Source organism: Capricornis sumatraensis, chromosome 4 (genome assembly GCF_032405125.1).
Source record: "Capricornis sumatraensis isolate serow.1 chromosome 4, serow.2, whole genome shotgun sequence".
Taxonomy (NCBI): domain Eukaryota; kingdom Metazoa; phylum Chordata; class Mammalia; order Artiodactyla; family Bovidae; genus Capricornis; species Capricornis sumatraensis.
Genome location: NC_091072.1, coordinates 141,368,012 through 141,393,193, shown reverse-complemented (window position 1 = coordinate 141,393,193; position 25,182 = coordinate 141,368,012). Strand labels below are relative to the sequence as shown.

The 25,182-nt window shown below is 45.7% G+C and overlaps 2 protein-coding genes and 1 non-coding gene across 4 annotated transcripts in view; 1 reads left to right on the top strand and 2 right to left on the bottom strand.

The window, feature by feature from the left end:
- BORCS5 (BLOC-1 related complex subunit 5) overlaps positions 1-14,039 on the top strand; it is a 96,106-nt gene extending 82,067 nt beyond the window's left edge. For both annotated transcript variants that reach the window (XM_068971674.1, XM_068971673.1), the window contains one exon: positions 13,469-14,039. In XM_068971674.1, coding sequence (XP_068827775.1) covers positions 13,469-13,699 — 231 coding nt within the window. In that variant the 3' untranslated portion in view covers positions 13,700-14,039. The remainder of the gene's footprint in view (positions 1-13,468) is intronic.
- Positions 14,040-18,483: 4,444 nt separating this feature from the next.
- On the bottom strand, positions 18,484-18,555 carry TRNAC-ACA (transfer RNA cysteine (anticodon ACA)). Its single transcript has one exon. It is a non-coding gene; the product is annotated as a tRNA-Cys (tRNA).
- Positions 18,556-19,884: 1,329 nt separating this feature from the next.
- DUSP16 (dual specificity phosphatase 16) overlaps positions 19,885-25,182 on the bottom strand; it is a 90,116-nt gene continuing 84,818 nt past the window's right edge. Inside the window, exon 8 of the mRNA XM_068970133.1 lies at positions 19,885-23,604. Coding sequence (XP_068826234.1) covers positions 22,488-23,604 — 1,117 coding nt within the window. The 3' untranslated portion in view covers positions 19,885-22,487. The remainder of the gene's footprint in view (positions 23,605-25,182) is intronic.

Below are 25,182 nucleotides of genomic sequence, written 5' to 3'. Positions count from 1 at the left end.
TTTGAATGAATGGCCTCTGAAGAAAAGATAGGGGGAGATTAGGCTAAAAACCATAGGTTTGAATTCTGACTTCACTGCTAGGATGAGCTGTGTGACCCTGGACACATTTTATGATCTCTGACCCCTGATTCTGCAGCTCTAGTAGGAGAGTATTTTCCTATAGGCCTTTTGTGAGAAATAAAGATAATGTATCTGTGGTATATAGTACAGTCCCTGACATTTAACTGGTACTCACCCAGGTGGTGCTAGTGGTAAAGAACCCACCCGCCACTTCAGGAGACTTAAGAGACGTCAGTTAGATCCCTGTGTCCGGAAGATCCCCTGGAGGAGGGCATGGCAACCCACTCCAGTATTCTTGCCTGGAGAATCCCCATGGACAGAGGAGCCTAGGGGGCTACAGTCCATGGGGTGCAAAATCGGACATGACTGAAGCAACGGAGCATGTATCCAGAGTGGACAGTAGTTGTAACTGTTAAGCATTATTTTATTTTTAAAAATACTTTTATTTATTTGGCGGCGTCAGGTCTTAGTTGCATCATGCGGTGCATGGATTCTGTAGTTGTGATGCTCAGACTCCGTAATTGCGGTGTGTGGGCTTAGCTGCTCTGCAGCGTGTGGAATCTTAGTTCCCCAACCAGGGATCGAACCCTTGTTCCCTGCACTGCAAGGTGGATTCTTCAACACTGGACCACCAGGGAAGTCCCTGTTATTATATGATTTTATTACATTCATTAAAATATCTGGGGAATTACTAAATTATACACTGTGTTCTGCCTTCCTAGTTATCTAATGTGATGTACAAGATGACTGAAAGAAACAGTCCAGCTAGTATGGCTTTTAGTTCCTGTTTTTGGTAGACCTTGTAGACTGAGATCTGCCCGGGAAGGATTTCCCTGCTTGACTGACTTACAGATCAAAGGTGTGATATGAGAATAAGTGGCAAGAGTTTACTCTTAGAAGCTGTCACCATAAGCGATTGCCTTTGGAAACAGTCACTTCAGAACATCTAGTATGTGGTAATTGATGTCATCGAGCCTGTGGCATAATTGATGAAAACATCTGCCTGTCATCTGTCTGTTGTGCGAGAGGGCGGCACCCCGGACAAGATTCCCACAGAGAGCTCCTGGTCCTCTTCGGGGATGGTTGTCTGGAGAAGGGTCAGAAATCCAGAAACCGTAGAGTTGCCTTGGGAGAGTTTTTGTTGCAACCTAGGAAACCCTCACTTTTATAATCTGTCTGAATCCCCATGAGAATGGATGGATGATGGTGGGCTAGAATGGGTCAAACTTTGGTTGACGGCAAGGGGCAGTCCATTTTCTGAAGTGGAGAGAGCTGATCATATGGGTCACAGGCAAACTCAGGAGGTAGCAGATGTGTGAAAGCTCGAGCAATGAAGCCACAGCGTCAGGTTCTTCGAGCTGAAGAAAGACCTCTGGGAGATGCTTCCAGTCAGAGTGACGTTAGGAAAGTGGCCATTATGGGGTCAGTGCAGGGACAAGGCAGGAATGCAACTTCCCTGGTGGCTTGGTGGTTAGAGACTCGGCACGGCCACTGCAGGGGGTGTGGGTCCTACCGCTCGTTGGGGAACTGAGATCCTGCATGCCATGTGGCATGGCTAAAAAATAAATTAAAAAATTTTTAAAAAGAACAAATCCTAAAGGAAATCATCCCTGAATATTCATTGGAAGGACGGATGCTGAGGCTGAAACTCCAATACTTTGGCCACCTGATGTGAAGAACTGACTCATTGGAAAAGACCCTGATGCTGGGAAAGATTGAGGGCAGGCGGGGAAGGGGACGACAGAGGATGAGATGGTTGGACGGCATCACCGACTCAATGGACATGGGTTTGGGTGGACTCTGGGAGTTGATGATGGACAGGGAGGCCTGGCGTGCTGCGGTTCATGAGGTTGCAAAGAGTTGGACACAACTGAGCGACTGAACTGAAGGAAGGTTCCAGGCAATGATCAAGAACTTGAGTTTGAGATACCTCTCATTGTTTTATAGGATACACTTCAGTGGTTTTTGATGTATTCACAAACTTGTGCAGCCAGTATCACTATCTAATTCCAGAACATTTCATCACCCCCCAAAATAAGCACTGTGTAAATTAGCCATCACTCCGCACGCCCCATTCTCCCACCCCTGGCAACCACTAATCTTTCTGTCTCTCTGAGTCGCCTTTTCTGGGCATTTCACATACATGGAATCATATGGTGTGACCTGTTGTGTCTGGCTTTTTCACTTAATATGGTGTTTTCAGAGTTCATCCGTGGTGTGGCTTATATCAGTGTCGCTTCCCTTTTTCTGACTAAGCACTACTCTGTCGTATGGATATATCACAATTTGGTTTGTCCATTTCCCAGTTGATGGGCATTTGCATTGTTACTGCTTTGTGACTATTATGAAATAATGTTGTCATGAACATTTGCTTGCAGGTTTTTCCGTGAATAGCCATTTCAGTTCTCTTGAGTATATATATCGAAGAGTAAAATTGCTGGGTTGTGTGGTATTTAATGGTTACCCTGTGTTTAATTCTTGGAGAAACTAAAGTGTGCCGTACCATTCACGTTCCCACCAGCTGTTCATGAGGATTCCAGTTTCTCTGCGTCCTCACCAGAGCTTACTGCCTAGCTTTTTATTTCAGCCATCCTAGTGAGTGTCATCCTAGCTGTTGGTGGTTTTGATCTTCATTTTCCTAACGACTGAAGATGTTGAGCTCCTTTCTATGTGCCCGCCCACTGGACAGAATTTCAAGCTGTATTTTTGCAGCCCCAGATTTTGCTCTTGGGACGGTACTGATTTACTTGGTTATGTCAACTGCTCTCTAATCACAATTGGTAGTTCTGAGATTCAGAATGGAAGAAAGAGTGAAACTTTTTATAAAGCACTGAAGCAGTTTCTTTTGAATGTGATCATATAATTGGGGAATTTCTTAGTTTTATGTTAGTACTTACGAAAAATAGATCTCCAAACAGATTTGGCCATCCAATGGTATTTCTTATAATAATAGAAGTTTACATTTTTATAGCTCTGGTCTCTTTTTAGGTCATTTTCAATATATCATCTCATTTGTAATCTTCATAACACTACTGTAAAATAATAGGTGGATGGATGGACGGGTATTACTGTTCCCATTTTTAAGAAGTAGAAACTCAGGCTCACACAAATAGTAGGCTTTAAATTCAAGCCTTCTGACTTCTATCTTTCTATGGTAGTGAATTATTAGCCAAGTCAAGGATTGGGGGGGTGAGCTTGCATTGCTAAAAATCAGTGATACGCCCATCTCCAAAAAGACATTAGAGGCTTGACCACATCCCTATAGATTGTTATAGACCTGAGAATTCATTATTTGGATATATGTAAACTAGAATGAATTCTCAGTTTTCCATTTAACCCCTCTAGCTAGAAACAAAAATTATAATAAAAGAGCAGAGTTGTGTACCCCTGTGTATTCATTACACTTGGGGGTGCTAAAGGATATCTATACAAAGGAACAAAGCTGGGACTGGATTTGAAATGTGAGGAGAGGGCAGAAAGCCCTTGGTTCGCTGGCCTCCGCCCATCGTGGCCTCCAGCTCCCCACCCCCATATTCCTAAATTCACCAACTTGGGAAACCAGAATTTAAAGGCAGAATGAATGCAGAGAAAGTGGACTGCTGCTGCTGCTGCTGCTGCTAAGTCGCTTCAGTCGTGTCCGACTCTGTGCGACCCCATAGACAGCAGCCCACCAGGCTCCCCCGTCCCTGGGATTCTCCAAGCAAGAACACTGGAGTGGGTTGCCATTTCCTTCTCCAATGCATGAAAGTGAAAAGTGAAAGTGAAATCACTGAGTCGTGTCCAACTCTCAGCGACCCCATGGACTGCAGCCCACCAGGCTCCTCCATCCATGGGATTTTCCAGGCAAGAGTACTGGAGTGGGGTGCCATTGCCTTCTCCAAGAGAAAGTGGACTATTTGAGACCAAATAAAAATTGACCTTGAAGCTTAAGTTAACTGCGATATCACATTAAAAGCTGAACGTTACTTTTAAAGGATGGGAAAAATGAGTGACTTTTTAAAATAGAGTCTCAAGTTCTTGAGCAATCTCTTTTAAAAAATATTTATTGAGGCTGCATTGGGTCTTAGTTGCATCATGTGTGATCTTGTGCTGGGGGCGCACAGACTCACTAGTTGCCATGGGTGGGCTTACTTGCTCTGAGGCATGTGGGATCTTAGTTCCCTGACCAGGGATCGAACCTGTGTCTCCTGCATTGCAAGGCAGATTCCTAACCACAGGACCACCAGGTGAGTCCCAGTTTTTAAAAAAGACTTAAGTAACTTAAGAAGAGGAGGAAAAGCAATAATCTGTTGATTGTATAGAGTTGAATTTTGTTAACTGTGAAACACAGTTTGTCTACTCATTTTCTTTTGATCTGTGAAAAGGTTAAATTTGCTTTTTACCATCTTGAACCTATCTATAGCTTAGGGTTTTAGAATTTAGAAGATGTACACTCTTCTTTCTGAAGCTCTTGCTGTTGTCATGTATCTTTTTTCTAACTTAGAGCTATTTACTCTTGAAGTATGTATCACTACTTTGACAAGTAGTACTTATACTTTACTTTGAAAGGGAATTTCCATGAAGCATTTAGACATCTTCCATAGGATGACCTACCTTTCCCAAACCAGCATCAAAGCTTATTCTATCAGGAAATTTTAAAAAATAATTTTTGAAGCCATGCACTCTCGCTAGAGAGGATATCGTCTATTGAAGCTCTTCTGCTTGCTTTCAAAATATTTTTTTGAAAAATGTATATATACATGCAAGTATATGTATATATTTTTATTTTACCATGTTGGTAGCACCAAACAGTGGTAATAGTAACTCATTCTCATGACTGAACATATAAATCAAAAGCATACGGAAGGACTTTGTAGGTAAATAATGATTTCAGTTATTACATAGTGTAAAGTGTTTCTGTAAGGGAACTTGAGGGTAAATAATGTAATTGTGTTGTAAGATTTTCAGAAGTTGTAAGATTTAACAGAAGTTCAGAACAAAAATAAAACTTACCAGCAAAAAACATAATGGTAGATTGTCCTCTGAGTGACTGTATAAACATTGACGATAGTGTAATAGTGATGAGGCATAAAAATTGCTCACCCGCCTTTGAAATTCCTTTTTTTAATGTTTTTATTTCTTTATGTATTTGGCTGTACTGGGTCTTAGTTGCACCATGAGAACTCTTAGTTGCAACATGTGCGATCAGTTCCCTGATGAGGGCTCGAACTCAGGCCTCCTGCATTGGGAGCACAGAGCCTTAGCCACTGCACTACCAGGGCCTTTATGAAACAGAGATACATGCGCCTATGTGGATATCTTCAAAGGTCACCATTTTCCCTGCCCATACTTACTTAATCTTGCTTTTCCATTTTTCATGTAAAAGAGGTTTCTAGGCATAGTTTCTCTTCCAGTTCTCGTGTTTTTGGTAATGTGTTTATCTGGGGCTCTTCTTTGTGTTTTGTGCATGTTATCTCATTATTCCTCACATTAATCACATGAGGTAAGCCCTGCAATTATGCCTAGCTTAAGGGTGAAGAAACTGAAGCTCAAAGAGGTTAAGTAATTGGTTCACGGTCACAAAGATGATCAGTCATAGTCACAACCGAGATTTTGACCCAGTTTTGTCTGACAGCACTGTCTTCAGCTGCAAGCTATATACAGTCAGCCGTAAAGCTAGAATGGTGACATGCTCACAGTAATCCTTTATTTTGTTGCTTCTACTGAAGCCCCTGCCCCCCTTCTGAGAAGCTCACTGATCTCAGAGCGACTTGTGAGTCACTTAGCTCCAGCTCAGAAATGCCTCAGATGTCTGAGCAGATCATTTTGCAGGGTCTGGATGGTCAGTTCACACCTTAGGTGAAGGCTCTGGCAAAACCTTAGGAGGTCAGCTATTGAGGGTTTAAGCCAATGGATCTGAAAACCACCGAGGGCTTTTCTGCCACCCTAGCTCAGCAAGGACGGGAGCATCTATGAAACAGGTCCCTGCCCGGTGAAGTGTTCAGCCCCGTGGGCACTGGTGTCGTGAGTAGCCACTTCTCATCTGGGAGCAATAGCTATGTAGAGACAGGGGTGGCATCCGGGGTCATCTTGATCATGGACAAAAAGCCTGCAGTGTCCTCACAGTGATATGGCCACTGACCACGATGTCTTCCTTTCCACACTGCGTCAGGGCTTCCCCCTGGGCGTTCTGTGGAAAATGCTGTCTGGTTAATATCTAGCTACTCTTTTTCCTGATCTGTAGTCCAGCTTACTTAGCGGTGCCCATGGGTTCGATCTCCAGGCAAGGTTTACTTTTTTACCCAAGAGATCCAGATTCTACTTCAAGCTCACCTCCGGCAACCTTTTCCCTGGGCTCCCAGACCATTTCCAGTGGCTCCCCTCCTTTCCTTCATAATAAATTCAGTTGACATTCAGCTGATCAGTTGGAGGCTTACTTTCCTGGAAGGGATCTTGATTCTCCTTTTTAGGGCTTCCCTGATGGCTCAGGGGTAAAGGATCTGCCTGCAGTGTAGGAGATTCAGTAGATGTGGGTTTGATCCCTGGGTCGGGAAAATCCCCTGGAGAAGGAAATGGCCACCCATTCCAGTATTCTTGCCTGAACAATCCCATGGACAGAGGAGCCTGGCAGGCTACAGTCCAAAGGGTCTCAAAGAATCGGTTACAACTAAGTGATTAAGCATGCATGCAAAAAGATCTTAAAAGCAGATTTTCTTTAGAAATTCAATGAATGTTTTAATGAAACAGAGGCACAGGTCAGTTCTCCTGGGGAAAAAAAAAATAAAAATAAAAAAACTTGGATTTTTTTTTTCTTAATATTGAGTTGTAAGAGGTCTTTATATATTCTGAATATATGTGTGTGTGTATATATATATACACACATATATATATAATACCTTAGTCTGTGTCTGTGTCTTGCCTTATCATTTTCTTAATGGTATCTTTCGAAGACAAGTTTTAAATTTTGATGATCAGTGTAACCACTTTTTGTTTTAGAGTTAACGTTTTTCAGACCTAAGAAATCTTGCTGTCTATAGGGTAGCAAAGGTTTTTCTCCTGTGTTTTCTTCTAAAAGTTGTATAGTTTTAGATTGTGTGTTTAGGTCTGTGATTAGTTTCATGCTAATCTTTGTGAAGGGAGTGAGATGTGGGGATTCAGGGTTTTTTTTTTTTCTGTATAGATACCTAGTTGTTCTATAAATTGTTGAAAAACTTTCTTTTCTGTAATATATTACCTTGGAAACTTTGGTTAAAAAAAAGTCAACTGACCACATATGTTCAGATCTATTTCTGTACTCGGTTCAGTTACACTGGTCTATAGATGCCTGTCTCCATGCCACTACCACACTATTCTGAGTACTGTAGGTTTATATTAGGTCTTGAAACAAGTACTATAAGTCTTTCAAACTTTGTTCTTTTGTGCCTTTTTTTTTTTTTTTTTGCCACACCTTGCACAGCTTGTGGAATCTCAGTCCCCCAACCAGGGACTGACTCTGAGCCACTGCAGTGAAAGCCTGGAGTCCTAACCACAGTACATCAGGGAGCTTCCCACACTTGGTTCTTTTTCACACTTCTTTTGACCATTCTATTTAGTACAATCAGCCAATCAAATCCCTAACCCCCCCCCTCAAAAAAGCCATCTAGAATTTTGATTTAGATTGGAAATGAATCTATAAATCGATTTGGTAAAAATTGACATCTTGATATTTAATCTTCCATGAACATGGTATATACCTCTCCATTTTTTGAGATCTCTTTTAATTTTTCACAGCAGGATTTTGTAATATCAGTGTTCAGGTCTTATACATGGGGTTTTTTTTGATATTTTCTCCAAGTTGATGTTCATGCAGTTGTTAAGTTTCATATATATTTTTTCATTCCATTGTTGGGTTGTTCACTGCAAATATGTAGAAATGTAATTGATTTTTGTGTATTAACTGTGTATCTTGCAACCCTGCTGAATTCACTTGGTTTTATTAGGTTTTAGGTCTAAGTTTCCATAGGATTTTCTAGGCACACTGTCATGTCATCTGTAGATTAAGACCATTTTATTTATTCCTCTCCAGTGCTTGTGCCTTTTATTTCCTTCGGTTGTCTTATTGCACTGGCTAGGATCTCTAGCACAATGTTGAAGAGAAGTGGTGAGAGTGGGAAAGAATCCTTGCCTTACTCCTGCTCTTAGGGAGAAAAGTGTTGTCTACCACTAACTATGATGTTAAGTGTTGGTTTTTCATAGACACCTTTGTCAGACTGAGGGAGTTTCCTTCTGTTCCTAATTTGCTGAAATATTTTATAATTGAATTTGTCAAGTGCTTTTTCTGCATTGATTTGAAATGATTGTGATTTTTAACTTTTATTATATCAAAATGACAAACTTTGATTTTCAGATGCTGAGAAAGCTCACATCCTTTAGATAAGCCCCACTGGGTAATGATAGACTGTCCTTTTTGCATATTGCTGCTTGGATTCGCTAGTATCTTGGACCCATTGCTGGCAGTGGGGCAGATCCACATCAGGTATTTGGAATGAGTCTGAGCCCCTTCTACAGATGTCTCATGTCTTAGTAAAGCTTGTACTTGTTCAAATAATCTTGCCTCCTTTTTCACCTGCCTTTTGAAATATACTGCTACCAGTGACAATGTGTGAATATGTGGGGCAAGTTTTAAAGTGTGAATTTTAGAGTAAACAGCAAGTTCTAAGGGTAGGGACTCTATCACATTAATTCTGTGAGTGTAAGATTAAATCCCACTGGTTTACCAAGACCTGGAATTACAGTGGCTCATACAGAATGGACCATACACTCCTGGTACAAGTTGCATTGGGCAAAAGACTCATAGGCCCAGACTTCATCTGGTTTACCGCTGTGCCATCCCAAGGATTGTGACCTTCGTGATTCTTGTGACCCACGAGGACTGCATCTGCCTTTGAGCATCAGCAGAGGGAGGGAAGGGTTGAAGGAGAAGAGGAGGAGCAGGCCTGCTAACTTTTAAGGAAGACGCCTGGAAGCTCCATGAGAGACTTCCTCCTGTACGTGCCGCTGACTAGTCCTTAGTCACATGGTCACAGCAAGGCTAGGGTTTTGAGGCAAGAGTCATGGGGACTAGTCATTCTCTGTCTATTGGAAAAATCTAATAGTTGTTTTTCTTGAACTTAAATGGTTTTGCTGAAAGTTCCTAAAACAAGGTTATGTGCAACATTTCTCCTTCTGGGCCTGAGTTTCCTAGAATAGTAAAGTCATGTTAACAAAGAGAGTGGAAGAGAAAAGTCATGTTAATGTACACAGTCTGCTGTGTGGGTGGAAACAGTTGATTCTCAATATCCGTATCGCTAGGACCCCACATGATGTGTGGCAGTAAATGTCTGCTGTCTCTGTATATTGTATTTACGCTTCCTCGTTGGAATCTCCATGCTAGAATAAAAATGGGAAAGGTAAACTTGTTCCAGTTTGTCCAGATGGTAAGATTCAGGGCAGAGTCCCTCTGCTGTGCACCTGAAACTGTCACCACATTGTCAGTCAGCTGTACTCCAATACAGAACAAAAAGGGTTAAAAAAAAGGTAAAGGTTCCGAATTGTATTAGATACTGACAGTGCCTAAAGCTGTGTCAGATATGCGAGAGGAAGTCTGTACCTGGGGCTCATGGGTACATACTACAGAAGGGATTAGGGCTTAGTGGTCAGGAGCAGTGGTAAGAGAGTGAAGGCCAGGCCCTCTTAGAGGTTAGAGTGTTTTGTGCTTGTCTTTATCACACCATGCTCGCAGGCTCTGCGGAAACAAGCGTTGAGCGCCTGCCAGCACTTTGCCTGATACCAGGGCTAGGAAGGGCCTTGCTTCTGGGAGACACAAGAAGGAAGGACTGAGGGAGCATCTGAGCTTTGAGACAGAAACTTGAGTCTTGGTGGTGTGATTGTTTCTTCCCCGGTCAGGGAATAGCAGCAGGCAGAGAGGGAGTGGATGGGGGCCTGTGCAGAGGAAGGGTACGGGCGTCTCACACTCTGGTGGTACGCTCTCCCTGTTTTTATCCAGATGATCGGTTCCAAAGAACCCCATCAAGGGAGGAAAAGAGATCCCAGAAGGGGAGCCCAGAACCCCAAGTCTGTTTGACTGGAGGGAGGGTGCATGGAACAGTCCTATTTACCTCTCGTGGTGCTGACTTGGCTTGGCTGACATTTGTGGTTCTGGCAGAGAGTGCCACTCCCTCCAGGCAACTCATGTAGATTGGCTGTGCTCCGCAGCAAGGACGGAGGACCAAGCGAATTGTAAAACTCCTCAATGCCAGGCTGAGTCCTGAGCTGGGGTGGTGGTGGTGTTCAGTCCCTGTCATGTCTGACTCCTTGTGACCCCAAGGACTGCAGCCCCCCAGGTTCCCCTGTCCTCCACTATCTCCCATGCATGGGTGCGTGTCTGCTAAGTCGCTTCAGTTATCTCTAACTCCCTGCAACCCTGTGGACTGTAGCCCACCAGGATCCTCTGTGCACAGGATTCTCCTGGCAAGAATACTGGAGTGAGTTGCCATGTCCTCCTCCAGGGGATCTTCCCGACCCAGGGATCAAACCCATGTTTCTTATGTCTTCTGCATTAGCAGGCAGGTTCTTTACCACTGCGCCATCTGGGAAGCCACCACTATCTCCCAGAGTTTGCTCAAATTCATGTCCATTGAGTCGGTGATGCTATCTAATCATCTCATCCTCTGCCACCCCCTTCGCCTTTTGCCTTCAGTCTTTCCCAGCATCAGGGTCGTTTCCAATGTGTCAGCTCTTCACAGCAAGTGGCCAAAGTATTGGAGCTGGTGTGTTAGCACACCTCATCTCATTTTGTCCTCCCAACAGCCCTACACATCTGCCATCAGTCCCCTGATTTTTGCAGATGAGAAACCTGAGACAGGAAGGATGAGCATTAGCAACTCAAGTGGCAGGTGTTGTTCAGTCGCTCAGTCATGTCTCACTCTTTGCTGCCCCATGGACTGCTGCACGCCAGACTTTTCTGTCCTTCACCGTCTCCCAGAGCTTGCTCAAACTCATGTCCATTGAGTCAGCGATGCCATCCAATCATCTTGTCCTCTGTCGTCCCCTTCTCCTCATGCTTTCAGTCTTTCCCAGCATCAGGGTCTTTTCTAATGAGTTGGCTCTTCGCATCAGGTGGCCAAAATATTGGAGCTTCAGCTTCAGCATCAGTCCTTCCAATGAATATTCAGGACTGATTTCCTTTAGGATGGACTGGTTGGATCTCCTTGCAGTTCAAGGGCCTCTCAAGAATCTTCTCTGACACCACAGCTCAAAAGCATCAATTCTGACGCGCTCAGCCTTCTTTATGGTCCAAGTCTCACATCCATACATGACTACTGGAAAAACCATAGCTTTGACAAGAGAACCTTTGTTGGCAAACTAATGTCTCTTTTTTAATACGCTGTCTAGGTTTGTCGTAGCTTTTCTTTCAAGGAACAAGTGTCTTTTCATTTCATGGCTACATTCACCATCTGCAGTGATTTTGGAGCCCAAAAAAATAAAGTCCCTCACTGTTTGCATTGTTTTCCCATCTATTTGCCATAAAGTGATGGGACCAGATGCCATGATCTTTGTTTTTTGAATGTTGAGTTTTAAACCAACTTTTTCACTCTCCTCTTTCACCCTCATTAAGAGGGTCTTTAGTTCCTCTTTGCTTTCTGCCATAAGGGTGGTATCATCTGGATAGCTGAGGTTATTGATATTTTTCCCGGCAGTCTTGATTCTAGCTTGTGGTTCATCCATCCCAGCATTTCACATGATGTACTCTGCAAAAAAGTTAAATAATCAGGGTGACAGTATACAGCCTTGACGTACTCCTTTCCCAATTTTGAACCAGTCCATTGTTCACTGTCCAGTTCTAACTGTTGCTTCTTGACCTGCATACAGTTTCACAGGAGGCAGGTAAGTTGGTCTGGTATTCCCATCTCTTGAAGAATTTTCCACAGTTTGTTGTGATCCACACAGTCAAAGGCTTTAGTGTAGTCAATGAAGCAGAAGTAGATGTTTTTCTGGAATTCTCTTGCTTTTTCTATGATCCAGTGGATGTTGGCAATTTGATCTCTGGTTTCTCTTCCTTTTCTAAATCCAGCTTGTTGGTTCACGTACTGTTGAAGCCTGGCTTGGAGAATTTTGAGCATTACTTTGCTAGTGTGTGAAATGAGTGCATTTGTGCGATAGTTTGAACATTCTTCTGTATTGCCCTTCTTTGGGATTGGAAGGAAAACTGATATTTTCTTGTCCTCTGGCCACTGCTGAGTTTTCCATATTAGCTGGAAGATTGAGTGCAGCACTTTTCACAGCATCATCTTTTAGGATTTGAAATAGCTCAGCGGGAATTCCATCACCTCCAGTAGCTTTGTTCGTAGTGATGCTTCCAAAGGCCCACTTGACTTCACACTCTAAGATGTCTGGCTCTAGGTGAGTGATAACACCATCGTGGTTATCTGGGTCATTAAGATCTTTTTTGTATAGTTCTTCTGTGTATTCTTGCCACCTCTTCTTAATATCTTCTGCTTCTCTTAGGTCCATAATGTTTGTGTCCTTTATTGTGCCCATCTGTGCATGAAATGTTCCCGTGGTATCTCTAATTTTCTTGAGATCACTGTAAGTCTTTCCACTCTGTTGTTTTCCTCTATTACTTTGCGTTGTTCACTTAGGAAGGTTTTCTTACTTCTCCTTGCTTTTCTTTGGAACTCTGCATTTGGATGGATATATCTTTTCTCCTTTGCCTTTTGCTTCTCAACTATTGTAAGGCCTCCTCAGACAGCCATTTTGCCTTTTCGCATTTCTTTTCCTTGGGGATGGTTTTGATCTCTGCCTCCTGTACAATGTCACTACCCTCTGTCCATAATTCTTCAGGCATTCTGTCTATCAGATCTAATCCCTTGAATCTATTTCTCACTTCCAGTGTATAACCATAAGAGATTTGATTTAGGTCATACCTGAATAGTCTAGCGGTTTTCCCTACTTTCTTCAGTTTAAGTCTGAATTTTGCAATAAGGAGTTCATGATCTGAGCCACAGTCAGTTCCCAGTCTTGTTTTTGCTGACTTATAGAGCTTCTCCATCTATACAAATGGCAGAGCCAGAGTCAAACCCCATCTGCCTGATTTCCCAGCCCAGGATTCTTTCTATAGAGAAAAAGAGCTAGAAACTCCCTGGGCCTCACCTAGGACTAAGTGGCTTATACACCCAGAAATGGAGCTGGAGGCCTTCACCTCTTACCCCCTGCAGAGGGTTCCAGCCACATTCGGCAAGGTTTTCGTCCCCCACGCTTCCACTTCCAGGAACGCTGGTCGTCCTCCACGTGGCCCGTGGTCCACACCTGTTGCTCACCGCACCACCCACCCCCCCACCCCCGCCACCATCCTCTCGCCGGGACTTGTTTCCAGGGGACTGAACGTGTCTCATTTCTCTCGTCCCTGCAGATGGATCTGTCTGTAGAAACTCTCTTTAGCTTCATGCAGGAGCGCCAGAAAAGGTACGCCAAATACGCCGAGCAGATCCAGAAGGTCAACGAGATGTCAGCCATCCTGCGACGCATCCAGATGGGCATCGACCAGACGGTACCGCTGCTGGAGCGCCTCAACAGCCTGCTGCCCGAGGCTGAGCGCCTGGAGCCTTTCAGTGTGAAGCCCGACCGCGAGCTCAGGCTGTAGCCATGTCCCCGGCACCACCAGGGCCGCGGGGCCTTTGGAACCAGAGACACGGAAAGTGACCTAGGTCAGGGGAGTGTGGTGCTCCCCGAGGGCGTGGGAGGCAGTCCGTTGCCCTGGAGACCTGTGATGCCCCAGCCCTCCCCTTGACGCGCTCTCCCCTGCAAAGCCAACCAACCTGCCCTCCATGGTCTCCGAAGTGGGAATATTTGAACTCTTAGGAATTGTGTACAGAACCCTGCCTTGGGAATTATTATTTTTTAATTTAGTTTGCTTTTTAAAAAATTGACAGTGTATATTATCTAATCTAGCTTGCAAACTGAAACTATGAAGAGAAGGGGGAAGAAGATTTGAGGAAGCCCTGTGTCCCTGATGTCTCTGTGACATTTTTCTCCACAGGCTGTCCGGGTTGCAAACATAAAGAGCTAACTTAATCCAGGTGTGCGTGTCGTGTTTCCATCGCAGCCAGCCTCGATCCAGCCTGGCAGGGCGCTGGCATCGCTCCTGTGTCAGCTCAGGGTGTCCCTGCCGTGTCGTCACTGGAAACCGAAGCCTCCCTTTCCACAGCCTGGTTGGGTTTGTCTCCCACTGATAATGGGTTTCCTTGATGCAGACACAGTTTAGGTTTCCTCTTGTTACATCAGCGTTGGCAGGACTCCAGTTTCTGAAGCAGGTTTTAGCCAGCGCTGCTTTACTAGTTTCGCAGACGCGTGGAGCAGAGGGGAAGAGCGCGCACCCAGCAGGCATCCACGGGGCCCACTGCCTGGGCCAGACACTGTGTCTGCATACAAAAAGGGCTGTGTAGTCCCTGCCCTTCTTTTCTGAAGAGGAAAAACAACTCAAGCGCTGCTGAATTTCTCTGGGAGTTTAGGAAATGAAGCAATTTGAGGAGCCACAGAAGTTCTTAGCACACTACTTTGCACGTTATAAAGGTTCTAGTGGAAGAGAAGACTGCAGAAGCTAAGAAATGGAATGTAGGACCGAGCCAGGCCGGCAGACAGAGACCAGGAGCCGGGGATAGAGAGAGGTCACGGGGGCCCACGGGGCTCCCGAGGTTTCTCCAAGCCTCAGAGGGTGACTTTTTATGTGTCCAAACAGCCTTTAGTATGTTTATAAGGTTACAACTGATCCCACTTAATTTAGCATCTCTCAGGTAAACGTCATCTGATTCTTCTAATCAGATTTTGATTGAGTTTGATCAGACACTATCCTGTAAGGTTCTTAGAACCCAGAGTAAAATGTAGAGGATACAACAACTGCATGATGGCTTAAGTATAAACACTCCAAGCTCAATGGAAAATATAATTTTCTAAAATTTTAGACATGATGTAAAAGTCAACAGCTTCTAGAATTCTCTAAGGCCCAAAACATATGAAGATGATTCACTCTTTCGGAGCCGGAAAGACAGGTTGGAACCCAGAGCCAAATGAAAAGGCCAAGATGGTGTCTGCCTTCCTCGGAGAGCACCCTTCTGGGAACCGCTTCCTTGCACCATGAGGAAAGTGGGTTAGACAGACACCCAGCCCAGGAAGGTGAAGTGGCCTGAGGGAGCCAGGGAGGGGTTGGAAGCCCTGCCCTGGGCGTGGGGAGCTAGACTTTCAGAGATCAGAGGTTTGGGGGCCATTCTGGTAAAAGAAGCTCTTCTTTTTCTTCTTTTTCCAAGTTGTATTCCCTCCTGTTTTTTTTTTTTTTTTTAATTATTTAATTAGAGGGTAATTACTTCACAATATTGTGGTGGTTTTTGCCATACATCAACCTGAATCAGCCTCAAGTATACTTGCGGTCCCCCCGCCTCCGGAACCCCCTTCCCACCTCCCTCCTCACCCTGTCTCTCTAGGTTGTCCCAGAGCACCGACTCGGGGGCCCTGAGAAGCTTGTCCTTATAAATGCCTGTGACGGTCAGGATTTTAGTGGGGCTTTAAACCGTTTCTAGAGCAGTTCATCAGAGTTCACATCAGGAAAGATGTTCTGTAATTTTAGAAGCCTGCTGAGTAGCTAAGGTTATTCTAGGAAACGTCACGGATGGGGAGGCCACAGTGTGTGTTAAATAATGCCCCCCCCCCCCCACCACTGCCACATTGCAGTGTTCCTCTCGTGTATTAAATTTTCCGGTAATGGAGAATCTGGTGTTGGACTTTATTTGAACCCATTGATCTTTGTCTTCATACTGTTTCATGCTTTTTTTCCCCCCCATACTTTTAATATTAAAATTTCATAATACCTTTTAGTATCTGATGTGGCTATATAAACACCCCCTTTTTCCTAACTTCACTTTTTTTTTTTAACTTCAAACTGGCAGAAAAGCTGAAAAAAATAATACAAGGCATTCTCATCTTCCCTTCCACTAGACTGACAGAACGTGGCATTTTTCAGCCCTCACCATCTTTGTCTTTTGAGTTCCTGTGATATCAGAACTTGGTTCTGAACATCAAGTAGCTTGTAGCCTTCAAAGAAGGAAGGGCTGGTTGTCTACCAAGCTGTAAGAACAGCTCAGGGGTGAGGTCCTATTATCCTCACTGCACTTAATACAATTTATAAATAAAAGCACATAACACAGTGACAAACTATGTCACTAGGCCTAGGAGGACAGCGCTTTCTCACTGTTCCATTGCAGCTGAGATGGTTTGTATGTGGCAAAAAGGCAACCTAGCACAGCGTGCAAAACTTCTCTGCCAGCCACCTCTCCATCCAGTTCTTTTCCTTCTTATAAAGATGCTAGACAAAACATGGTATTAACTTAGATTTGGGTCCACAGGCTACTTATTACTGGGAAGAGGCAGTAAGAACAATAGGCAGATATGTGTTTTGAAATAATTCTAGTCAATTTAATATTTATGGTATATGGTGGTTTTGCAGTGTTGTCCACTTTGGCCAAATTGGATTACGTTTCCGTGAATTCCCTTCCCTGTCCCTTTTTGATTAGGGTTGGCCACAAGAGGAATTTGCATGAGATTTGCCAGTGGAAGTAAAGCAACATGCATGCGTGCTTGATGAAAGTCGCTGTTGGTCAGGCCCTATTGCATCTTGTGCACATTTTCAGGGATCTGTTGCACCTATGGTGTGGGCAGCAGCTGGGCCAGCTCCCCAGAACTCTGCCTGCAGCTTTTCAGCATCTTGGGTCAGGTATGAGTACCAGCATCTCCTTAGGTCTTCTGCAGCACAAAGGATGAGGGCTTAGAGAAGGGACGAGGCCAGCATGGGTTCTGGTGGAGCCAGATGCTGGTTCTAGCTTGTTGCAGGCTTCAGGTGTCCTGGCTCTCCCCCACCGCCCATCCCTCCGTGCCCCACCGCCCATCCCTCCATCCCTCCGTCTACCACCACCCATCCATCCCCACCACCCACCCATCCATCCCCCACTACCCACCCATCCATCCCCCACTGCCCATCCCTCCCCACCGCCCATCCAGCTGCTTTCCCGACCAAAGAAACGGCTGAACCAGGACTCTGACCAGCTCCTGTAATTAATTGCTTAAGGTAAGTCTCTTGAACAACCTCCTTGTTCTATTTCATTCCTAACGGTTCTTCATGGATTGAACGCTGACTGGTAACATTTCACTTTTTCCTCCTCAATACTTTACTTTCTTGAACAGATTTTGGGAATGTAATGGGTTTGCTGTTTCCTAATTGAAAATTTTATCTTCCTATTTTGTTTACCTCTCAGCTAAACCTGGATATGTAGTACTCAGTTGGAAATTACTTGAAATGTTGATGCTAAAAACTGAAAGGCGGAGTAGAGAGAAGGGAAATGTTTTCTTGTGGAATTTTTAGGTGTAGGTGTTTTCTTAATTTTGAGAGAAATAATCTTGCTTTCCCCTCACCCTGACTTTCATTCCTTTGTTAAGAGCTACACAGTGCCTAGGAGATTTCATTGTTGTTTTCTGGTTTGTGGTTGTTAACACTGAATTTCTTGCACACACACAAGGCATGTACCTCCCATGCAGATGTTGGGACTACAGAAGGAAAGGGTAACCAGAAAACTTAATTATTCCCATGCTTCAAACCATAATGTTAAAACTTTTTTGGCAACTAAATCTAGTTGCTTATTAGTATAAGCAGTACTCATGTGGTGGGCTGGCTGTGTGTGTGTGTCCATTACTCTAAGGAGTTTGTTCAGGGTCATCAGTGTCAACATAAGACAGGATGGAACTTATTGATGATTCGATTAATTTTCTTCACCAATCAAGGCAAATTACTGTTGCTACGTTTTATTATATAGTGAAGCAAGATTTATGCTAAAAGCTTTTAATACGTCTTTGAAACTGTCATACTTCCCCTGACCAGAGAAGCTAGGCCACCACTGAGCTATTAACCCTCTCCCAGTTATCCTGTTTGCTTGTGACACCCTCCTCCAAAGTCATACTCTGCATGTCCTACAAGAAAGCATTTTGAACCGACTCCAGTGTGTTAGCCAGAACCAAAGGAATAAAAACAAGTTTCATTCCTTTGGTATAGATAACCAGCTTGGTATCTGTGTACATAAACTGCAACAATATGATTGACTTGCAGACTTCTTCCAAGTTGGTGCTGTGGTAATTCTCATGGTTGATTTTTGCAACATTTCAAAGATAATAACCAAGTATAATTTTGCTGTACAAGGATGAATGAGCCACACACAATGCAAGAAATAACTCACTTTCCTCTTTCATTGAGAGAAGGAGAAGAGTAATATTTATAGAGAAAAAGCCCCTAGACCTAAATTTTGACTGTAGCCTACCAGGCTCCTCCATCCATGGGATTTTCCAGGCAAGAATACTGGAGTGGGTTGCCATTCCCTTCTCCAGGAGATCTTCCCAACCCAGGGATTGAACCTGGGTCTTCTGCACTGTAGGCAGACGCTTTACCATCTGAGCCACCAGGGAAGTAAAATTTTGTTTACTAGACCAAAAACATTTCTGCTTAGTGTCAGAAAAGGAAAACCACCAGATGGGAGCATCTACGATAAAATGACGGTGAGGGTCGTGATGATGAAGTTCTTGTCCCCTTGTCCCATTGTGTACGCCTGACCCTTCACATCTGCACCCACCCTGCTTCCCCTTAGCCTGAGCCCTGGTCTGGTCATGTCACACCCAAACTAGCCCTTCGATGCCAGCCTGCTACGGCTGGTGGTCCCCAAGAGGCCCTCAAGTCTGTCTAAGTCGTAACTGGCTTGACCTTCGGGCCTTCCAACCCCTACAAGTTCCCATCCAAAGCCTCTCACCGAGGCATGTCCTCCCTCCTGCCACCTTACATCTTAAGGCAGATTTATTCCTACGCCTTCCCTGGTGGCTCAGACAGTAAAGAATCTGCCTGCAATGCAGGAGACCTGGGTTTGATCCTTGGGTAGGGAAGGCATGGCAACCACTCCAGTGTTTTTGCCTGGAGACTCCCATGGACAGAGGAGCCTGGCGGGCTACAGTCCGTGGGGTCACAAATAGTCGGACCCAACTGAACGACTAACACTTTGTCTTTCTGTTCTTCGGTCCCACACCCACCTCCACTTTTTGGCAAGGTCTTAGCCAAGACAGCTCTTTCTGGTCTTCACTCACTCCATCCAATCCTTCTTACTTTTAAATTTTCTTAAATCTGACTTCAACTCAGAAGTCTTTCACAACCAACTGAAATGATGTCACCTGCGATTACCAGTGTCATCAGTATCCTGTCTGCTTGCACTGAAGGTAAATGCTTTATTCCTTTAATGCATCATCTTTTTTTCTTTTAACTAACAACCTGATGAGGTTGAGCTTCTTGTCTCATGAGTCGTCGTGCCGTGTCATCACTTAGAAGCGGAGAGGTCATTAGGATGTGCATGACGAGAATGGAGAACAGATCTTGAAATACTTTCCCTCAGTTTTTCCTACAAGAATTCTAAAACTGTACAAAATGCACCATGAATGTTTGTCTTTTTTCTTCCTACCCTGCACCATTCTGGATTCAGCCAGTCAGCAAATGTTTACCTTTGAGGTTTCTATGCCATAGTGTGCATCCGATGTTCCCATGAGAGGATGAAGATGGCGGCAGTAGACTGTCAGCTCTGACGCGCGTTCCCTGTGCGAGGTGGAGCCTGTGATACAGGCTGAAGACTCAGCGTCTCGCCTGGAGCTGAGCCCTCTGTAGGCCAGGCCCCACCACGGCCTCCCTAACCCCCTGAACATGCTGCAGAGAGAGGTCCCTTCTCATGTTTATGTATAAACAGGTACCAGTTTTGATTTTATTTCATCATATTGACATTCATGACACATCAGAATGAGAAATGCACAATTGTAACCATTCAACAGCTTGCCTTACTCCAAAAGAACACTATATTCATATTAAACATTTATACAGTCTTCCCACCCAACTTTACAAATGTCCTAAACCATTTTCCAGCATTTCTCACATCGAAGTCTAGTTCTGCTGTTTAATATCACCATTCTGTATCATCTGGTAAGCTCCAGCACTCCCTCTCCGATTCACGGTGCAGAGAACCAGCCACTCGGGGCCCATGGCCACCCATGTGGCTCCAGGGCTGACCTGAGAAGCTGTCTCCTCAGCTGGGAAGTCTCCATTCTGAGGGCTGATTATTTGACATTAGTGACCAAGAACTAAAAGCTGTAGCATAGGACCACATTGGTCACAGGAAGGAAGGGGACCATGGCCAAGAGAAATCCTGAAGGTTGGAAGGCCAGTTCAGCCCAAAGATCTCATTAAAACCAAATCCCACAGCCCTCCTGAAACAGACAGCATTGGAGCCATTGCTTTCACTTCTCAAAAATGTTCCACAGTTGTGACCAGACTCTGGAAGCTGGGAGCTGTTACATGGTTGGTGCGTGTGTACGTAACACATCAAAAATCAATGTGTGAAACCTTGACAATTGGGTCTGATTACACCCAGAATTTGCATGTATAGAGAAAAGCTAAACTTAACAGAACCTTTCCAGTATGGTAACAATGCACTCCCTACACAGTTTACTCACTTCATTTTACACCCATATCACAACCCATTATTTGTGCATAACCAGTTATGTTCCATGAAGCTTAGAATTGTCACGATCAAGTCAGTTTTGAATCATGTCATTCTATGCTGGTTTTAGCAGTCACCGTAAGAAACATGAAGTCACATCCGACTCAAAGGACTGTCCATTTCTCACACGTAGAAAAACCTGAGATATGAGTCAGCAACTAGCTACACTTACAGTAAAGAACAACACGAACACCCACCCACCACCCTTTAAAAAAAAAAAAAGCTGCTGACGTGAATTAAGGCTTCAAAACAGGACCAGACTGTAGCTGACGAAACTCAAGCCAGGAAGTTTAAAAGCAGGTAAGTACTATCACTTGTTTACTTGTTCTAATCACCTAGTTTCAGCTGCCAGGGTTGATTCCATACAGTGATTGTAGGTATGGACTGAGACCACTTGGTCCCGCTCCATTTTGGTGTCCCTTCTACTAAAAAATGCTGCGGGTAGTTTGAGAATAGTGTGGGTGTGTCTTTCCACTCTGCTTGCGATGAAACAAAATTTGTCCGCCTCCTCCTCACCTTTCTATACCGTTTAGTTCTGAGCATTCCTGGCTTACGAAAGCCTCTCAGCCCTAGCGGTATGAAAGCCTAAGGAAATCGTAGAAAATACCACCTTCGTCACATGCTAAGGGGGGAAGAAAAAACCACTGAGAAAATAATAGCCGACTTAGCAGCAGCAGCTGCTCCTCAGTAGTTTGATCTTGTCCCTCCACAATTTTCTGCCTCTTGTTGTTTGCAATAAAATTCCACTTTATTGTTCCATTTTCACAAAATACCTCTGTGCAGTGAAACCAAAATAGAAAATACCTAGTTTGGCTGAGACCTTGAAGGGGGTGCTGCTCTGCTACCAAATAAATTCACATCTGGCTTGAAACCAGGTTAACCTTTACTTCCCAGGATTAACAAGCCCATCTTGAACAGTTCTTTCGACTTAGAAAGAGGGAGGTAGACTCATATAGCCTCCCAACATTAGCTTAAATCACCATGCCGCCAGATTCCTGGCTGTTCAGTTGATCTCAGATAGCTTTGTCTTCCTTCTTCACAAAGCCGAGAAGAAAGAGGAGCTGGACCACTTCCATCCAGGCCTAACTGGAAATGCCTGCAGAGATCGTCTAAACTGGTCGAAAGGTGTGACTAGCTACCTACCTGTTCACAATGCCTAGAAACCGGGCCACCAGGCCTGGTAGTGGTGAAAGCCCCGACTTTCTGTCTGAGGTACTGGGGTTGCTCTAAAGTAGGTCTTGGCAAGGCCCCCTAATGGTCGGTCAGCAGAGTGACGCTGGCCAGCTCAGCGGCTGGCGGGTGCGCTTGGATCCGTGCCTCAGCTTTGGACGTGATGGTTCCTTGTTGATTTACCATTAGGTTTTGTTCCTAACGGGGTCTCCCCGCCCGACCCACAGGCTGGCTCAGTCTCAGCGCTAAGGTGCACTTCGGAAGGGACCAGACAGGACTAGGATCTGAGATCTCTTTGTAGCACAACAAGAGAACGGTGGGGGCTTCCGTCCTCCAACTCCAAGTAGAACTCAATCTAGTAAGAAGGGGAGGATGTGCAATCCATTGCATAGAATTGTGTGACGTGTCTGGCGGAAAGCTGGCCTGGGCCCTTCCATTTGTGTTGAGAGAAGTATTAGCTGCTCTCTCAACTGCAGATGTTAAAAAAAAAAAAAAGAATGGTGTGGATCCATGTGTTGTTTTTAAACCATAGCTCCATTTTCCAAAAATATATATGTACATATATATATTTCAGATTTACAGGGAATTAGTTTTCGTGAACAAGACAAGCCCTGTCCACGGGAGTCACAAGTGTCCTCCTGCTCAGGAGACCTCGATGATTTCCATGCTGCCTGAAAAACTTGACTGGCTGCCCACCTTGCCCAGTTCCTCCCGCGACCGGTTCTCGGACCTGATGCTCTCACCGAACTCCATCTGGCAGCTTCGACGCTTGAACTGCTTCTCGAAGGGGCTCTCCTCGTGCCAGCTGCGCCGGGAGTCGGCCCTGTCGCCAGGCTTGTGGCGCCGGCGCACCGAGTGCCCAGGGTCCCCACCGCACGTGGGCAGCTGGCTGCAGCTGAAGGCAGGGTGGCCCGCGCGGCCCCCATAGACGGCCGAGGCCGAGTAGAAGTGTGGGGGCTCTGGCGCGAAATACCAGCTCTTGGTCAGGGCTGGCGTGGAGGTCTGGGGGGCCAGGAGGTCCGAGTGCCAGCCCTCCAGGCCCAGCCCCGTGGCCGACGTGGCCAGGTGCTGCTGGCTGGCCGAGAGGCCGAAGAGGAAGCGGGGCTGCCCGCGGTCCTCCACGCTCCCGCTGCGGTGCAGGGGCGACCACAGGGGCCTCCCCGGCCGGGGCCGCGCACCCTGGCTGCTGCCGTCAGAGGGCCGGGGCGGCGGGGCCTCCTCATGGTCCGGGCTGGCCTCCGGCGTCTGCTCTGACACCTCCTGCACCGGAGAGAACTGGCAGGGCTTGCCCGCGCCTTCCAGGCTGGAGGCAGCGGGCTTGTAGAGCTCCAGGGCGGCCTCGGGGGATGACAGCCCGCCGGGCGTTGGGGACACCGACTTGATGTCCAGTGAGAAGGAGCGCTTCAGGCGGCCACTGTCCTCCAGCCTGTCTGGGGGCAGGTGGAGCCCGTTGAGCGCCTGGACCAGGGGGCCGTCGTCTGGGGCCGTGCTGGGGGGCGCAGGCCGGGGCCCCGCTCCCTCGGAGGGAGCAGGAGCCGGGCGGCCGTGGAGTGGCCCTGGGGGCAGCTGGCTCCCCTGTGCGCCCTCCAAGGGGCCGGGCCCAGCGACTGGCTCGCTTGGCTTCTCCAGGGGCAGCAGCTTCAGTTTGCTCTTGGGCCCAGCGGCCCCGGTCTGGCTCTTAATCCTCTTCTCGTAGTCCAGGAGCTGGCCCAGGAAATTGAAGTTGGGAGATATAGTAGGTCTTTTTTCTTTCACAAATCTGTGAGGAGAGGGAAAAACCAAAAAGGCTTGAATCTGACAGCTGACCTGTTAAAGTGATTAAGCTAGAGTAAGTGAAGAGGTGAGACAGAATTATCAGAGAGGTCCTCCCAAGACCTTTGGAAGATGGCTGGTTAGAAGTTCAGGGAGTGGGTGGAGGAGGTGAGGGCCTCTGCCTTGGGGAGCTTTACAGACGACCCTGAGGATGTTAGAAAGCAGGGAGCCCAGCCCCAAAAGTTCTAGGTTCATCCTCCCTGTTTTCAAGGACTTAAGGCTTCCAGTGGGCTTCCCTGGTTAGTTCAGCTGGTAAAGAATCTGCCTGCAATGCAGGAGACCTGGGTTCGATCCCTGGGTTGGGACAATCCCCTGGAGGAGGGTATGGCAACCCACTCCAGTATTCTTGCCTGGAGAATCCCCGTGGAAGGAGGAGCCTGGTGGGCTATAGTCCACGGGGTCACAAAGAGTCAGACACGACTGAGTGACTTCAGCATGCGCAGTGTTTCCAGTGCAGCTGGTAAGAGACGATTCTCTCCTCACCACCTGGGACACCCTCACCCCCACCCCGCCCCTGGTGTTCCCATCAGAAGTATAGCTTAACAGCCATGCCACCTTCAACTTTCCAATGTCACAGTCCCCACAGTGACTTCGAGACATTTCACATTTTTAATTAATGACCAAAAGAGAGAGGCTATCAGACAGCCAGAGCATCAAAGCACACACTTCCCAGTTCCCTGCTCTTTGTATTTAATGGGACAGAATAACGAGTCACACAGTGGACTCTGTCTGCTAAGCTTGATGTTAATGCACTAACAAGGGTATCAGCTCAGTCAGCCCTCAAAACTACCTACCATCACAGAGGTACACACAGTCCTTATGTCAACTGCCCCAGTCACACAGTTATTGAAGTATGGGGCTGGGATTCAAAACCAGGTCTAACATCTGGATTCATTCCTGTAACCACCTTGTTAAAAGAGTCACCAAGGGATCAAAACTAGTAGTAAACAGCTTTTCCATTTCGTGGCAGAAACAAAGACTCAGAAGTGGTAGATACGTTCTTTAGTGGCCCCTGATTCTCACGGACATGCCTCAGAAGATGTAGGAGTGAAACTACCCTAAGAAGTTGAATAAGGAAGGAAAGAGAAAACTCAAAAATAAACTCCTTAGAAATATGTAACCTAAAGCAAATTAACAAAGCCAGAAATAACTGACTCAACTGTGACAAGTGTAAATACAGGGTCTTCATGCTAAGACCCCCATGAGGATATGAGGGTGCCTTTCCTGCTGGTTTGTGTGGCGTTCAGGAGGACCTTAGAGGGCTAAGCCCGAGGGGAGGACCTGCCCCCCCACTTTCTTCTTCCAGTGAGAAGCTGTTCAAGTAGCTCATTTCTTTGTTCCAAATTTTCCAATTTGAGGAAAAAATCCTATTGTTACAACAGGTCTGGTTCTGTGTGCATATATTTATTGATCCATTATCACATGGAGATTATCCACCTCTATCCAACAAGATACACAGAGGGCTCTGCTTCATACGTCCCTCAACAGAACCCCAGTCCTTGGTGCTGCTGTCATTGGCTGCCTT